The sequence below is a fragment of the Ipomoea nil genome, unplaced genomic scaffold (genome assembly GCF_001879475.1).
Source record: "Ipomoea nil cultivar Tokyo-kokei standard unplaced genomic scaffold, Asagao_1.1 scaffold2283, whole genome shotgun sequence".
NCBI lineage: Eukaryota > Viridiplantae > Streptophyta > Magnoliopsida > Solanales > Convolvulaceae > Ipomoea > Ipomoea nil.
This window is the reverse complement of record NW_017618711.1, coordinates 2,916,447-2,934,932: the sequence shown is the minus strand read 5'-3', so window position 1 is coordinate 2,934,932 and position 18,486 is coordinate 2,916,447. Positions and strand designations below refer to the sequence as shown.

The following is an 18,486-nucleotide window of genomic DNA, read 5'->3' as shown; positions in this document are numbered from 1 at the left end:
CGGTGGTATGGTGGTGGTGGTGGTGGCGGCGACGGTGGTTGCGGTGATATGGTGGTGGTGGCTGCGCCGGCGGTGGTAGTGGTGGTGGTGGCGGCAGCGGTGGTATGGTGGTGGTGATGGTGGCGACGGTGGTTGCGGTGGTATGGTGGTGGTGGCGGCGGTGGTATGGTCGTGGTGGTGGCGGCGGTGGTGTGATGCTGGTGGTGGTGGCTGCGGTGGTATGGTGGTGGTGGCGGTAGCGGTGGTACGGTGGTGGTGGTGGCGGCGGCAACGGTGGTTGCAGTGGTATGGTGGTGGCGGCGGCGACGACGGCGCCGGTAGTGGTGGTGGTGGTGGCGACGGTGGTAGCAGCCGTGGTGGTGGTGGTATGGTGTTGATGATGTTGGTGATGGTGTGATGTTGGTGTAAAAGTTGGAAAATGACTTCCCCCCAAAAAAAGGGGAAGTCATTTTCCTCCAAAACAAGCCTATTTTCCAAAGTCAACGGAAAATGATTTCCGTTGACTTGATTTTCCAGGCACATCCAAACAGTGAAAACTTGGAAAATGATTTCCAGAACTCATTTTCCAGGTTTCCAAACACACCCTTAACTTATATGTAGAGCTGTCGAAACAGGCCGGCGGGACGGGGCCTGCCAAGGCCCGCCAAAGCCCGCCAAAATACGGGCCTAGGGGAGGTTGCCCCGCCCCGCCCCGCCTTAAGCCCGCGGGCCTTGGCGGGGGCCCGCCATACATTGAAAGTTTTAATATTAAATAAAAATTATATTAATATAAAAAATGTAATAAGTGTACACAAAAATAATTTGGATAGTTTAAACATATATTAATGCATTTGTACTTTTTAAACACAATAATAACTAACAAATAATCAAATACATAATGTATTAATCTATAAATTAATAACGAATCATTTATACAATGTACTAATTTTTTTAACTTGATTATATATATATATATATATATATATATATATATATATATATATATATATATATATATATATATATATATATATATATATATATATATATTTTACATTTGGCGGGATTGGCGGGCCCCCGCCGGCCCGCAAAGCCAAAGCCCGCGGGTTAGGCGGGGCGGGTAAAAAAGCCCGCCAAAATACGGGAGTAAAATATCTAAGCCCGCCCCGCCTTTTTCGCGGGGCGGGGCGGGCTTACCCGGCGGGCTAAGCCCATTTTGACGGCTCTACTTATATGGAAAACTGTAATACTTTGATATGTGACCCGAAGAATATAGCCTAACTAGAACCTGATTTTGATTTTTGCTTAGACAAGGAACCATGTTTGGAAGGAGGAAGTGAAGAAACTATGTAAGAAAATGAGAAATTGACGATTTCTAATGAATGAACTTTATATACTAGTGCACGCTCCATTCCTTAGCCATGAAGACCCACAACTATTGTTGCATCACTCATTCTCAATGTATAATATCCACTCATTTGAAATGTAAAAAACAACCCCAAAAGCATTGTTAATGTTTTGGACCAAGAGAGAGTTGTGCGGACAAGCAAAATAGGAAAAGGAAACTGGACCAACTCTCAAGAATTTCTCCAACAATCTCCCACAAAATCTGGATGGCAAGAAGATTTGTATAAGCAGTTCACAAGAAATGGTACTATTAGTGTTAGTGTTGAAAGGCTTGAATTAACACAGTGACATTGAGTAACTGCCTCTCAGAGAGTGAGGTGTGATAGGATCGATACGGTTCACAACACCAAAATACCAGCGGCAATTCGGACCGGGAATAATGAGAATATTTCTAGTGTAAGATTTAAAATAAATCATACACAAAATAAAGGCAATTTGAAGAAGGATTTTCTGTATTGGCAAAAGGATATTACAAATAGGAATTACAAATATAACTCTCTATTCTACTCTCTATATTTTGCTATGCTAATGGGAGAATTCCTGATGGAATGGGATGAGATTGGATGAAGAGGAGTTGCCTATTTATAGCAAACCATCTCCTGCAACTTCATCTTGCTCTTTCTCCTGCTCTTCCGAAATGAGCATCTTGCTCTTTCTCCTGCTCTTCCGAAATGAGCATCGTGCTCTTCAGAGATGAGCATCGTGCTCTTAAGAGATGAGCATCGTGCTCTTAAGAGATGAGCACCGTGCTCTTAAGAGATGAACATCTTGCTCTTCAGACCAAGTGTTCTTGCTCCTACTCCTAACCTCATCAGAAAAAGGTTCTGCCCATTTCCACATTTGACTTTAGTATTTACAAATCTCCCACTTAAATCCTTTTTGCCAATTCCGTGCTGCTTGCATACTTGTTAGGCCAATTGAGGATCTACACCATACGAATTTATCGTTGGTAATCGGCTTTGTTAACATATCTGCCAGGTTATCTTTAGTATGGATTTTCTGTATATCCACACTCCCTTCTTCCACCTTTTCACGAACAAAGTGAAATTGGACCCGTATGTGTTTCGTCTTGGAATGAAATGCTGGATTCTTTGTCAAGTACAAAGCGCTCTGACTGTCACAAAATAAAGTCATTTTCTCTATTTTGTGCCCGAGCTCCTCCAATAGCATTTGCAACCATATTGCCTCTTTACTAGCTTGAGTAGCAGCTATATATTCTGCTTCCGTCGTCGATGTTGCTACAACAGACTGCAACTTCGAGACCCAGCTTACTGCTCCGCCAGCAAGAGTAAACACATAACCCGTGGTGGATTTGCTACAATCAAGATTACCTGCATAATCTGAATCAACATAGCCTCTAATGATGAAGTCTGATCCTCCATAACACAATGCAATATCTGAGGTACCCTTGATATATCTAAGGATCCTCTTCACAGCACTCCAATGCTCTCTACCAGGATTTGCCATGTATCGACTGACCGCTCCCACTGCTTGTGCAATGTCTGGTCTAGTGCAGATCATAGCAAACATTAAACTGCCACTGCTGATGCATACGGTACTCGAGACATCTCCATCCTCTCTGCTTCGTTGCTAGGACTCATACTTGAGGATAACTTGAAATTAATAGAAAGAGGGGTAGAAATTGGCTTACAATCTTGCATGTTGAAGCGGCGCAAGATTTTCTTCAGATAATTCTGCTGAGAAAGCCAAATCTTCCTATTATTTCTGTCTCGGTGAATTTTCATCCCTAGAATCTTGTTTGCTGGTCCCAAGTCCTTCATTTCAAATTCCCTAGCCAGTTGAGCCTTCATCTCCGTGATACGATCATTGTTGGGGCCTACTACCAACATTTCGTCAACATACAACAGCAAGATGATAAACTGATTATCATCAAATCTCTTGCAATATGCGCAAGGATCGGAATTAAACCTGTTGTATCCAAGGCTCAGAATGAATGAATCAAATCTCTTATACCAACATCTCGGCGCCTGTTTGAGACCGTAAAGAGATTTGGTCAACCTGCAAACCAAGTTCCCTTCTTCTTCAAAACCTTCTGGTTGGATCAATATAAATCTCTTCTTCAAGTTCTCCATGTAGAAACGCAGTTTTCACATCCAACTGCTCAAGATACAAGTCAAACACAGCACACATTGCTAGGACTGCTCGAATCATTGTAAGTCGTACAACAGGAGAAAATATCTCGTTGAAATCAACTCATTCCTTCTGAGCAAATCCTTTCACAACTAATCGAGCACGATACCGTTCCACTTGGTTGTTGCTATCTCGTTTGATCTTATAGACCCATTTGTTTCCAATAGCCTTCCTTCCTCGTGGTAACGGGACAAGTTCCCATGTTTTATTCTTATGGAGAGCTTCGATTTCTTCTTGCATTGCTGTCATCCACAGAGATGCATCTGGACCTTTTATAGCCTCATGATAAGTTAATGGCTCACCATCTTCTGTTAGTAGACAGTATGCAACATTTCCCTCTATAGAATAATCTGAGTGCCAAGCTGGTTCTCTCCTCTCCCGAGTTGATCGTCGAACTTCAGAAGTTGAAGACTCAGCTTGATCTTGATCATCATGCTCTATTGTTGCTTCAGGGGAAACTGGAATTTCTTCTTCCTTCCTTCCCTCAACTTGTACTGTATTTGTCACTGGTTTCTCCTTCCCAGTGCTTTCACCTTCTTGTACCTTCCCTTCTACAAATAGAACATCCCTGCTGATGATAACCTTGTGGGCAGTGGGATCCCACAGGCGATACCCCTTCACTCCATCAGCATACCCCAAGAAAACACATTTCCTTGATTTTGGATCAAGTTTTGATGTTTCTTGGGCGTTGTATATCACATATGCCGGACTCCCAAATGTATGTAAGTGAGAATAACTAGATGGCTTACCCGTCCACATTTCCATTGGCGTTTTCAGATCAATTGCGGTTGATGGAGACCGATTGATCACATAACAGGCGGTCTTGACTGCTTCAGCCCAAAATGAATTTACCAAATTTGCAGTCCTCAACATTGCTCTTGTTTTTTCTAACAAGGTTCTGTTCATCCGCTCTGCCACTCCATTTTGTTGTGGAGTATACGCCACCGTGAACTGCCGTTTGATACCTTCTTGTAGACAAAATTTATCAAACTCATCACTTGTATATTCCCCTCCATTATCCGACCTCAAACACTTGATCCGTTTCTCGGATTCAAGTTCCACACGCGCTTTGAAAAATTTGAAAACTTCAAATACATCCGCCTTCCGCTTGATTGGATACACCCAACATCTCCTCGAATAATCGTCTATGAATGATACAAAATACTTTGCACCTCCCAGGGATATAACCGGTGTTTGCCAAACATCGGAGTGGATCAGCTCCAAGATAGCCTTGCTCCTTACTTTAGAGCTCTCAAACTTCAATCTATGCTGCTTACTTGTAACACAATGCTCACAAAAAGGTAATGAAACCTTTTTTAGCCCCGGAAGAAGATGTTGATTAGCAAGAATCTTTAGACCTCGTTCCGACATGTGGCCAAGTTTTTTATGCCACATCATCGTTGATTCCTCTATAAGATTGTCTGATGCAACAGCTGCTTCTCCTTGTAGTTGTGTTTCTCCTTTAAGCATGTATAGATTGGCCGCTATCTTTTCCGCTTTCATCACAACAAGCGCGCCCTTGATTACTTTGATGATCCCATCCTGAATGTGAATTTTACATTCACGGCTATCTAATTGTCCTAAAGACAATAGATTTTTCTTCAGGCCTTTCATGTGTCGTACCTCTTGGATAGTGCGAACCGTACCATCAAACATTTTTAGTTTGATAGTACCTAAGCCAGCAATCTCTAAGGCATGGTCGTCTCCCATGAACACAGATCCTCCAGAGACAGGTTCATATTCATGAAACCATTCTTTCCGTGAGGTCATATGCCATGTTGCTCCCGAGTCCATTAGCCAGACATCAGCTAGACTTTTCATGCCTTCAACAATTGTTGCTGCTTCTCCAATTAAAACATCGCCTCCATCCGATGTACTCACAACACATCCCTGAGCATTTGATGTCTCGGAATTTTTGCCTTTGGCCCCATCCTTCTTGAGCTGCCAACACTCACTCTTGAAGTGCCCCTTTTTGCCACAGTGAAAGCACTTGACATTCTTCTTACCCCTTGACTTTGATCTACCTCGGTTGTGACTCCCACTGGAGCCAGGCTCCGTTGATCTTCCTCTTGTCACTGTCAACGCCTGAGACTGTTGTGAGGTTCCAACTTTATCTTCTTTGTTTTTGCGCCGACTTTCTTCTTGAAGAACCGCAGCTGCAATGTCATCGAAGACAAGTACCTCCTTGTTGTTGACTAGATTGATAATGAGTTGATCGTATGAATCCGGTAGACTTTGGAGTAAAATTTCAGCACGTTCATTCACATCTATTTTATAACTCAACGCCGAGAGTTGTGAAAATAGAGTGTTGAGAGTGTTGATGTGCTCAGTTACTGAGGATGTCTCCATCATCCTGAGAGTGTATAGCTTCCTCTTCAAGAAGATTTTGTTGTGCAGTGATTTGGCCTCATACAAATTTACGAGAGTATCCCATATCTCTTTTGCCGTACCTTTTTCCGCCACACTTGACAAAACTTCATCAGCAAGTGCTAAGTGCAGATTGGCAATAGCGTTGCTATCCATTTCTGTCCACTTGGCATCGTCAGTGAAATCGGCTGGCCTTTCTTCAATTGCTGCAACGCAGTTATCTTTCCTGAGAACTGCTTTCATTCTCATTTTCCACAACGAGAAACTGTTCCCATTGAACTTTTCAATCTCGTACTTTGCCGTCATTGTAAGTGGTGTTCTTGATCCTGAACAATATATCTAAATAGTATCGTATAATAGAAAACTACCGGTCCTGTGAACAGTACACCAGGAAAATATTTCTGGAGAAGAGAGGTGAGTCACAAATGGACTGCTTAAATACCAAGTCTTAACGAGATCTTTTCCTAGACATGTACAATCACTTTACCAGTATGAGTTCTAACATAAACGATACAATACAGATATATCGATGAACCAACCTGGGGCTCTGATACCACTTGATAGGATCGATACGGTTCACAACACCAAAATACCAGCGGCAATTCGGACCGGGAATAATGAGAATATTTCTAGTGTAAGATTTAAAATAAATCATACACAAAATAAAGGCAATTTGAAGAAGGATTTTCTGTATTGGCAAAAGGATATTACAAATAGGAATTACAAATATAACTCTCTATTCTACTCTCTATATTTTGCTATGCTAATGGGAGAATTCCTGATGGAATGGGATGAGATTGGATGAAGAGGAGTTGCCTATTTATAGCAAACCATCTCCTGCAACTTCATCTTGCTCTTTCTCCTGCTCTTCCGAAATGAGCATCTTGCTCTTTCTCCTGCTCTTTCGAAATGAGCATCGTGCTCTTCAGAGATGAGCATCGTGCTCTTAAGAGATGAGCATCGTGCTCTTAAGAGATGAGCACCGTGCTTTTAAGAGATGAACATCTTGCTCTTCAGACCAAGTGTTCTTGCTCCTACTCCTAACCTCATCAGAAAAAGGTTCTGCCCATTTCCACATTTGACTTTAGTATTTACAAGGTGCCTCTTGAACTCACATAACATACAAGTTTTGAACTTTATGACACATACTACTTCTTAAAAAAATGTACATTCTGTGAAAGTCAAAACCTCTTTTGACTAATTTTACCTTATGTTTGCTCATGGATGCTCTTAGAAAGACTACATGTCTTTCAAAGAAGGTCAAGATTACCTTCACACCCAAATAGTTGACTTTCTCATGTTTATCCCTACATAGAGCGCCTCTTCTAGGCGATAAGTTATTAAGAACATTTTATGTTCAGCCTCACATTATTTAGTAGTTATTCATAGATCTGAAATACTGGATGTGAATCTTTCCATGTCTCATCTTCACCAGCAAAGTGTTGTTTACCATAGATTCCTCACCTTGAGGGTTTCAACCCCATTTCCCTTAAGGACTCAAGAACTAATTTTCTGTTAAGTTCTTTTGTTAAGGGATTTGTTATATTTCTTTCAGATCTCAATTTTCATTGTGATCATGCCATTTGCAATTAATTGCCTTACATACTCATGTTTGACTCAAATGTGCCTTCCCTTTCCATTATAGACATTATTTTTTCGACACATATCGCAACTTGTGAATCACAATGTATAGGAATTGATGGTGTATGTTGGACACCCCCACAATGGCACATCTGCCAGTAGGCTTCTTAGCTATTCTACTTCTTGTCCTGCTAGATCTTGAGCTATGATTTCTGATTAAATAGTAGATCTAGCTATGCATGATTGTTTTGTTGATTTCCATGATATAGCAGCTCCGCACATAGTGAAGAAATATCCACTTGTGGAGAAAATTTCATCACTATTAGATACCCAATTAGCATCACAAGAGCCTTCCAACATATATAGATGGAAATCCTCCAAAGTGAATACCACAATCATTTGTACCTTTAAGATGCCTCAGGACCCGTCTAAGAGCACTCTAGTGCTCTCCATTTGGATTATGGATATACTGCTGAGCCTGTTCACTACATAGGCTATATCAAGTTTAGTGTAATTCATAAAAATAAAAAAACATAAGACTAATTATTTTTGCATATTCTTCTTGGGACACATATGTCCCTTGATTTTTTTTCTCAATTTTACACTAGAATCATATGATGGGTTTTAGACGGTGTCACATCATAATTGTTGAATTTTTTTTTTCAAAACTTCTTAGTATTATGACTTTGTGAAAAAAGGTATGCATGTTCAATTTTACTAACGTTTACCCCTAGAAATCTAGAATCACATCGGCTTCCCCCAAATCTTTCATATCAAATTTGGTAGATAATAGTCTTTTAGTCTCATTTATAGCACTGATATTCACACTGAAAATAAGCATATCATCAACATATAGACATATTATCGCAAGATAGAACCTATAGATTTGGTCTAAACACAAGCATCCGGACGATTAACAATATAACATAGACTTAATATTGTGTTATGAAATTTTCCATGCTATTGTTTTGGTGTTTGTTTTAAGCCGTATAAGGACTTTTTAAGTCTACATACCTTATGTTATGGTCCAGGAGTTACAGGTCTTGGGGGTTCCTCCATATATATCTCCTCATCTAAATCACCATTTAAGAACGTAGATTTTACGTCCATTTGGTGTACCAATAACCTAAGCATAGATGCTAGAGCAAACAAGCTAGACACAAATTGTGGTTATTTTAGTAACTGGGGAGTAACTATAGAAAAAATCTTCTCCAAGCTTTTGTGTATAACCTTTGGCTACCAACCGAGATTTAAACCTTTCAATTGTTTCGTCTGTTTCCATCTTTCTTTTAAAAACCCATTTACAACCTATTGGTTTAAAACCTTAAGCAAGTCTACTAGTTCCCATGTATGATTATGACTTAATTTATTCTAATTCACTGTCTATAGCTTCTTTCTAAAAATTAGAGTCAACAAAGTTCATGGCATCTTTAAAACTTTTTGGCTCTTCTGCTAAAATGTGAACACACACAACCTTATCATTAATCTTATCAAGATCATCTAGTTTTGTTAGATAGGTAATAAAATTTTAGCAAAAACTCGTTTATGTTATACACCTCTTACTTCTCTTAGGTGGTTCTATCATTGGTTCAAATAGAAGTCTAGATGAAGATGCAAGATCATGTGAAGGCACACTTGAGCAAGTGGTAGCAGACTTCACAAGAAAAATGTGCTCAAAAAATTGAGCATATCTATATTCACATATTGTTATCTAAGCACATAAATCGGTAAACAATACTATTTTGAACATATCCAACATACACAACATCTAAAGTGTTTGGACCAATATTAATCATCTTATAAGGCGGTAAGCCCACTTTAGCTAAATGCTCCCGCACTTAGAAATAATTTAAACATGGGGTATAATCTTTCCATAGTTCATTAAGGATTTTTTCAAAACCATTAGGTAGCACTCTATTATCAAGAGAACTAGAACTAATAAGCATAACATTCATCATTTCTTTACGGATCAGTTACTTCATGTATTATTCATTCTTTTTAACACACAAATTTAAAAAAATTGATTCATATTCTAAACCGCTATCAGTTCGAAGCCTTCTAATTTTACAATCAAGTTAATTTTCTAGTATAGTCTCCATTCCACAATCCCAAAACTGATGTTGCATCACTCATTCTCAATGTATAATATCCACCCATATGAAATGTAGAAAACAACAATCGGAAAATCATTATTAAAGTTTTGGACCAAGAGAGAATTGTGAGGTCAAGCAAAGCACAAAAGGAAAAGTGAATCAACTCTCAAGAATTTCTCCAACGCATATATGCGTGCGCTCTCACACACACACATACACACACTACACCCCCCCCCCCCCCCCACACACACTACAAAAAAACACCGAAATAGCGACGGATCTAGAGACGGACGCATTCCGTAGCTAATTTAACGACAGAATAGCGACTATTTAGTGACGGAATTTAGTTTTCTTGTTAAATTGGATTTTTGCGACGGATTAGTGACGGATATTACGACGGATGAGTGTTGTCGTTAAATTCGTAGCTACTATTAGCGGGAATTTTTGGCGCAAAACTTAGTGACGGATTGGCGACGGATTTTTCGTGGGTTAATTTCGAAATTGTTCTAGCTACATACTAGCGACCGACTTAAACATCTGTCGCTATTTTCTAAGTTTCATGTATTCGAGATTCAAGTCTAGCGACGGATACTCATATCCGTCGCTAGAATTAGTACGGCTTTAGAGTACATAGCGACGGAAATATTGATCCGTAGCTATGTAACGATGGACGGTGAAATCCGTCGCTAAGATGACTAAACGGCTTCGTTCGTATGCGTTGAATAGCTACGGATATATCGGTCCGTCGCTAAGTTGTCCACAAGGTGTTTTCATATGAGTTCAATAGCGACAGACTATTAAATCCGTCATTAATTTTAGTAAATTTTTTTTTATTAAATGTTTCATAGCGACGGAATCGATATCCGTCGCTAGGAACAAGAATGATAATTTAATTAATGTCGCAGCTCTTACTTTTAATAAAAAATAATGAGAGAATGTTAATCCGTAGCTAGAGTTCATAAACCACACCTAATTAATTACTCATTCTTCTCCTAAGTCCTAAGGGTTTGGAATAGCGCAGCCCTAAGCCCTTATTCTTCTCTCTCGCATATCGCAGCCCTCCCACCAGCAACAGCCCACAGCCGGCGTCTCTGCTCTCCGACGAAGGCTCCACCGCATCTCTACTCTCCGACGAAAGCTCCACGGCGAATCGGCGAATCGGCGAAAGCTCTCCAACTGCGAAGGTAATTTCCTCATCTACTCTCCGAACACATTGTTTGATTAATTCTAGAGTCAAATAGATACATATATAAATAGATACATAAATAATTGTTTGCCCTTCTTTACAGAAATAGATACAGAAATAGATACATAAATTCAATTGATGGATGCAATTGAATTATAAGATTTCATAAACAAATAATGTTTTGCTTAAAATAATGAATGATTAGCCTTGTTTGGTAAATACGCAGTAGGAAGTAAAATAATGTTAATTGAATTAACAAATACGCAGAATATTAATTTTGATTTGGAAAATGATAAATGTATTTCTATGGAGTAGAAACATAGTAGGAAGTAAAAAATTAGAATTAGAATTTGTTTAAAGACACAAAATTTTATACTCGCGGATTGATTTGTGTGTTACATACCATTCTCTTTTCCCCAAGAAAAGAAGAAAAGAGAGGGAGAGTTGCAAATTTTTAGGAGGAAACTATATTGCTGCTGCTATCTTGAATCTTTTTTAGTACTTAAGGTAGAACAAGGAGTTGCCTGGAGGGTAAAAACCAAGGCCAAAAAGTTTTAATCTCTAACATAGTAATCTAATCAACTGATTTGAATTAATAGCAGTGAACTAAAAAAATTTTCTTTTGTTGTTTATTTGCCGGCTAAACCGCTTGTGGGTACCGGCACTTATGTTTTCTCTGGCTAAACCGCCTGTGGGTACCGGAGGCTTATGAAAATATGCATGATTGTTTATTTCGTAAAGCGTTTTTTACACAAGCAGCCACACGCTATTCAGATTTGGTCTCCAAAATGAAGAAGCGGACATCAGCTTGGAAGCCAGAATGTGTACATGAAGATACATGGCGCATTTGGGAGGCATATTGGGATAGGCCTGAAGTGAAAGCTAAATCTGAGCAAGCACGCAAAAATAGGATGAGTGACGTAGCCGGGCCTGGTACGGGATGTTCCCGACATACCGGAGGATCTAGATCAAGTATTGAGCACTTTCACGCATTGGTAATACATTTAACATTAAAAATTATTATTTGTACATATTTTACGGATTTAAGTATCATATTATTGTTTGTGCTTGTTTAATAGCGAGCTACGCTTCAAAAGGACCCTGATCCGTATGAGTGCTTTGAGCATACGCACAAAAAGAAGGATGGTACATTCGTTGATGAGAGGTAAAAAAAAAATTGCTGCAAGTATAACCTAATAACCGTATATTATCAAATAGACACAATTCTTATATGCCTTTATATAGTTCTCTTATTTGGGATATATTTTTAATTGTAGGACGAAATACAAGCACGGCGTGATGCTGCAATCCTAGAGGCGGAAGGGTCAAATGAGCCACCAGTTATAAACATGTCACAACTGTATGTGGATGTTGTTGGTGGGGTAAAAAAACAGCGTATTTATGGCTTAGGGACTAAGTCATTTGCATTTATCACTGAGAATAACTGTAGTTCATCATCTGCTACTTCACAACTTCAACAAGAGTCAATGAAGGAGATGGTGAATCAACAGTTAGAGACCATGCGAGTTGAGATGGAAGCTAAACTACAAGGTGAGATGGAAGCTAAATTACAAGCTGAAAGAACTCAAATGCAAGCTCAGATTGCAAGTTTGATGGATGAGTTGCGTCGCAACGGCATGCTATCCACTCCAAGTACTCAACCTCAACATTCAGCTAATTCAAATGATGAAAACTTAGGAGATGATTAGATTATATGTTTATTATAATATTTGGTATTAGTTCTAATGATGTCACATTAGTACATTATATATTGCTATACTTATGTTATTGTTATTGACTTGTTATTGTTATTGACTTTAAATATTTTAATATAATATATTTTATAATTACATTATTCAAGTACTATATTATAGTTTTAATGCAAGTTTTTTATATTAATTAGCAGGTACATTAGTTTTATTAATTTTTAGAATTTAGCGACGGACAAATATGGTAGAAAGGTAACGAAATAGTGACGGAAATAATAAGTTGTAGCTAAATGAAATTCAATTCAAAATAATAATAATAAAAATAGTGCTGATAGGACGAAAGCTAGCGACGGACATTTCCGTCGCTATATTTAGCGACGGAACAATCCGTAGCTAGGCCGTGGCAAATCTCGTCGCCGGATTATTGTAAGTAGACATTAACGATGGATAATTAATACTTTTAGCTACGGAAATGTCGTCGCTAAATCTAGCGACAGACTAGTCCGTCATTATACGGTCGCAAATTTTGACTCCGAATCCGTCGTCGGAAGAACATTAGCGACGGAATATCTCCAGGTTGCGACGGACAGTTCCGTCGCTAGGTATAGCGACGGAATAAATTTCGGTCGCTAAATTCTAGCGACGGGGTATTTTGTGTCGGACGAGTTCCGTCACTAATCCATCGCTAACCACTTTAGCGACGGATTTTCACTACTTAGTGACGGAATTTGTCCGTCGCTATTTCGGTGTTTTTTTGTAGTCACACACACACACACACACACACACACACACACACACACACACATATATATATATATATATATATATATATATATATATATATATATATATATAACATATTATCTTACCTTAGTGATGATGGGATGTTGACAAATTAACCGTAGGAGGTTGAAGGAAGGTTGAAAATATATGTATTTATTTAAAGGATTTATAAGAGTATTGTTGGAATAATAAAAAATAGTTATTCTGAATGGGTTATGAATAGCTTAAACCAAGGGGAGCATTGAGAATGGCTATTCCCATTGCAAATGGAATGACCCGTTTCGTGGAATTATATTCCTTGTTGTAAAAATAGAACAAAACAGCGAATTATATTTCACGGAATGATATATATCTCATTCCCAATGGATTCCATAAACCAAATGTCATGTTAAAGTATTGATTATATATGCAATTCTACTATGTAATGTCACTTTATTTCATGTAAATTGTATATTATAATTTTCGTATAAAGTACTACATTTATACTATAAAGTATTATATATATATATATATATATATATATATATATATATATATATATATATATATATATATAGTTTAAATTAAAGTATTGATGATATATGCAATTTTGTTATGTTATTACTGTATTCGTTGTAAAATTTGTATTACATTTATGCTATAAATTATTATATATAAGGCTTAAAGTATTAATGATATCTGCAATTTCTTATGTTATTATTTTATTTATTTACTACAAATTGTCTATTACAATTTTAATATAAAGTACTACATTTATCATATAAAGTATTATATATAAGGTTTAAAGTATTGATTATATGTGCAATTCTATTATGACCCATTTTTATTAGATTTGACATGTCTCACGAATTGAGACCAGTGAGACGGTTTTACAGAAAACAGTCCAAATAATAATTGGCAAATTTTACTGGGGACCATGATCCATGTAGCAACGTGGACCATTGTACGAGCACTGTTTTAGTTTCATTTTTCACACACACTAGTTTTAGTATAGTAACGCTAAAGTATCATTTTAATTACATTATCCAGTTTCATTTTATATACATAACAAATTTATTATAATAATATTAAAATATCATTTTAATTTTACTACAGGTTCATTTGACAATATAAATAATTAATTATTTATAAGAATTAATGTCTTTTTTATTATTATCTTTTTTGCTACAGTAACATTTCATTTTTTTTTTTTTTTGTTTTAGATTGTCAATTCATCGATTTTGGCCACTTTAATTTTTGTTGTTTTCAAATCAACAAATTTTGACACAAAATATTTGAAAAATTGAATGACAAAAATTAGTTAAATTAATAGTATTTGACCCAAAATGTTTCAGAAGAATTTTTTTTTTTTTAATACTATTAACTCTATTAGTAGAGGTAGTATCTGTTATATATTTTTTCAAACTATTGAGGAGTTCGATTTTGTGACCTTCCCTTAAAGAGAGCCATAGAGGTGCCAGAGCATAAGTTGCTTGGCACATTTCTTCATATAAAAACATTTCAAATATGTTAAGCTAGTCAAAATCGCATATGATGAGACCGCCTCATAAATTCTTATTCGTGAGATGAATTAGATATTTTATAAGTATTACAGTGTTTACTGATAAGTATTATAGTTTCTCACAAAAGTAATTTTTTTACTTTTAAATATTATATTTTGATTTTAAAGTATTACATTTTTCATAATAAATATTACATTTTTTTATGAGTAATAACTAATTTATCTATAATTAGTATTATACATTTTTGTGAGAAAAAACTCACTCATCAAACTAATTTATAATAAAATATCATTTTAATCTAAAATAAAAAGTGAATTATCTCTTCTTTACAACTACCTAATCTTTGTAAAGTCGCTTTTTACATAAAGCAATAAATTAAATACACTTTTTTTCTTGACCAAACAAGTTACGTATTCCCCATAGTTCCAAGCCAGTCAACAACCAACGAACCTACTCTCCACTCCCGATAATTCCAAAGGGGCGGTGATATATGACAAAAAATAATATTAAAAAAGGGAAAAAAATCAAAGGATAATGTGTGTTTTCTTCGAAGACAAGACTTTAGAGATTGATCTCCCTTAAAAGTAGAAATATACAACTACATCATGTGAATTGGTTAAAGATGGCATGACCTATGACATAGCCTGTCATATTTTTATGATTCAATTAATGAATATTGATAGATATATTCGAGATGGATCTGGATATATGAATATATTGTAGATAGATCCAGAATAATTTGATTTTGTAGAGCGGAACAAGACGGGTCTGGTTGGACTCGGACTCCCGGGTGAAGCCCCGCGCTTGACCCCAGGTCGCTTAGGCCAAGCCTTGACGAAAGTTCGATTTAGCGAAGAGAGAGATGGAAGAGAGGAAGCATATTGTGAACTGGAAAGTCGTTATTGGAAGTCTGTTTTGTCAACTTGTACAAGAAGCATGCGAGGGGTAGATATACCTCGATGGAAACAAGCGGCAAAAGCCGTTATAACAGAAATAACAAACCGAGGTGCCCTTCTAACCTCCTGCCAGTTGCCCTTCTCCCACATGTTCTAATACCCCCCCCCCCCCCCCGGTAAGCTGGAGCGTATAAATTTTGAACGCCCAGCTTAGACACATATAGCTTGAACAAATGCGTGGCAAGGGGTTTTGTGAAGCCATCCGCGACCTGATTTGCAGAAGTGACTGACAGCAATTTGATGAGGCCTTGATTTAACTTTTCTCGAACTATATGGCAGTCAATGTCGATATGTTTTGTGCGTTCGTGAAAAACGGGGTTCTCAGCAATGGCTATGGCTGAGGTGTTGTCACAAAATAGAGTCGCAGGCTTCTTCATTTCAACATGTAAATCACGTAGAAGGTGAGCCAACCATTGTATCTCGCATACCGTTGCAGCTAATGCCCTGTATTCGGCCTCCGAAGAGGACCTTGAAACTGTCATTTGTTTCTTTGATTTCCATGAGACAAGAGCCTGTCCAAGAAATAGACAATAGCCAGTGATCGATCTCCTTGTTTCACTGCATGCTGCCCAGTCAGAATCTGAGAAAACTTGCAGCTGCAACTGTGTGTTGGAGGGATAAAATAAGCCCTGTCCAGGAGATTGCTTGATGTATCTCAGAACGCGATGTGCCGCCAACAGGTGCTTGTCTGTGGGAGAGTCGACAAATTGGCTTAGTTGTTGGATAGAATAGGCAATATCGGGTCTGGTGGCTGTGAGATACAACATCCTTCCAGCTCGTAGGGTCAGCCAAAGGGGTGTCATCTTCTCGGCTTAGTTTCAGAGATTGCACCATGGGAGTGCTCACTGGTTTACACTCAAGGAATCCAGCTTCTTCCAGTATATCCAGAGCATATTTTCGTTGACATATGTTCATGCCGTCATCAGTCCTGCGTGCTTCAATGCCCAGAAAGTACCCAAGAGGCCCCAAGTCTTTGATTTTAAACGTTTCATCTAGAAACCGTTTAACAGAGTTTATGATGTTGATGTCTGCACTGGCCACAATTATATCGTCGACATATACTAACAGAGCTATGAAACTATCAGTAGTGCCTCTGGTAAACAAGGATGGCTCAGACTTGGATTGATGGAAGCCACTATGCACTAATGCAGTACGCAATTTCTCATTCCATTGGCGACTTGCCTGCTTGAGGCCGTAGAGAGACCGTAGCAGTTTACACACTTGGTTGGGTTTTTCATTCTGGAATCCGGGAAGCAATACCATATATACTTCTTCATGGAGATCACCGTGCAAGAACGCATTATTCACATCCATTTGATGGATATGCCAAGCCTTGGAAACTGCTAGAGCAAGGAAAGTTCGGATGGTAGTCAATCTTGCCACCGGAGAAAATGTTTCAAGGTAATCCACACCAAATTGTTGGGTATATCCTTTTGCCACAAGCCTCGCTTTGTGTCTCTCCATAGTGCCGTCGGCTTTAAGTTTAACCTTGAATATCCATTTACACCCAATGGGTGTTTTTCCCGGGGGTAGGTCACATAATTCCCATGTCTGATTGTCTTGGAGAGCAGCAATTTCAGCGTTCATGGCTTTTTTCCAGCATTCGTGTTGTATAGCTTGGCTGTACGTTTGGGGTTCCTTGATGGACGAAACTGCCAAAGAGAATATCTTATGTGAGGGAGTGAGATTGACATAAGATATTACCTTCGATATGGAGTGGGGAGAAGTCCTATTGTTTATAGCAGCATCACAGAAATAGTCTTGCAGCTTGGTTGGAATATTGCGCTGCCTGTTTGATCTTCTAGGCAGTGTAGTGAGATCATTGACACCTTCTTCCATATTTGATCCTTCACCAGGAAGTGTGTGTGATGAATTTCTGCTATTGCCAGTGTGGTCCTCCAAATTTGACTCAACTCCAGTATGATCATCTAGGGAGAGCTCCACTTCAATTCGATCATCCACTACTGGTTTATAATGGCTTTCACTTCTTCCTGTGCTGTTAGGAAGGGCCTCATCATTGCTGCTTCTGAACACATTATGTGGGGGCTCATTGTTGTCACTGAACATGTGGCCATGATTGTACTCTAGGAATTCCTCATCAATTGGCACATTCGGTAGTGAAGGATTATCATTCCTTTGGCTGTGGAGAGACTGATCAATCATGGGGAAGTGATCCTCATAAAAAATCACATCCCTTGATATGAGTGTGGACTTGGTTTGGACATCATACAATAAGTAACCCTTGACGTTGGCAGGCATCCCAATGAAGATGCAACGTCTGCTACGAGGCGCCATCTTGTGCCGAGAATGAGAGAGGATGGCTGCATAGCTCAAACACCCAAAGACCCTTACATTGTCAAGATTGGGCTCCTTTTTGTGCAATCTTTGATGAGGGCTCAACCACTCAGTTACAGGGGATGGCAGCCTATTGATAATGAATACAGCGTAGAGAACACACAACCCCCAAAATTCAAGAGGAAGACCAGTTAGGAATCGATGAGCTCTAGCAATGTTCATGATATGTTGGTGTTTTCGTTCAACCACCGCGTTTTGTTGTGGTGTGTTGATGCATGAAGTTTGATGAATCATACCAGTCTCAGCAAAAAATTCTGTCATATTAAACTCCAAGCCATTGTCACTTCGAAGGACTTTTATAGCTCTGCCATATTGTGTTTGAATCTGCCTATGGAAGGTCTTTATCACTGTGCGTGTTTCAGATTTGCTCTTCATGAGATGAACCCAGGTGTATCTTGAATAGTCATCTACGATAGT

General features: G+C 38.4%; 1 protein-coding gene across 1 annotated transcript; it reads left to right on the top strand.

Moving 5' to 3' along the window:
* Window positions 1-11,552: 11,552 nt before the first annotated feature.
* LOC109151194 lies at window positions 11,553-12,473 on the top strand. The gene is made up of 3 exons (XM_019299112.1): window positions 11,553-11,759; window positions 11,844-11,918; window positions 12,042-12,473. Exons 1-3 carry the CDS (start codon window positions 11,553-11,555, stop codon window positions 12,471-12,473), a joined length of 714 nt encoding a protein of 237 aa, XP_019154657.1.
* Window positions 12,474-18,486: the final 6,013 nt, after the last annotated feature.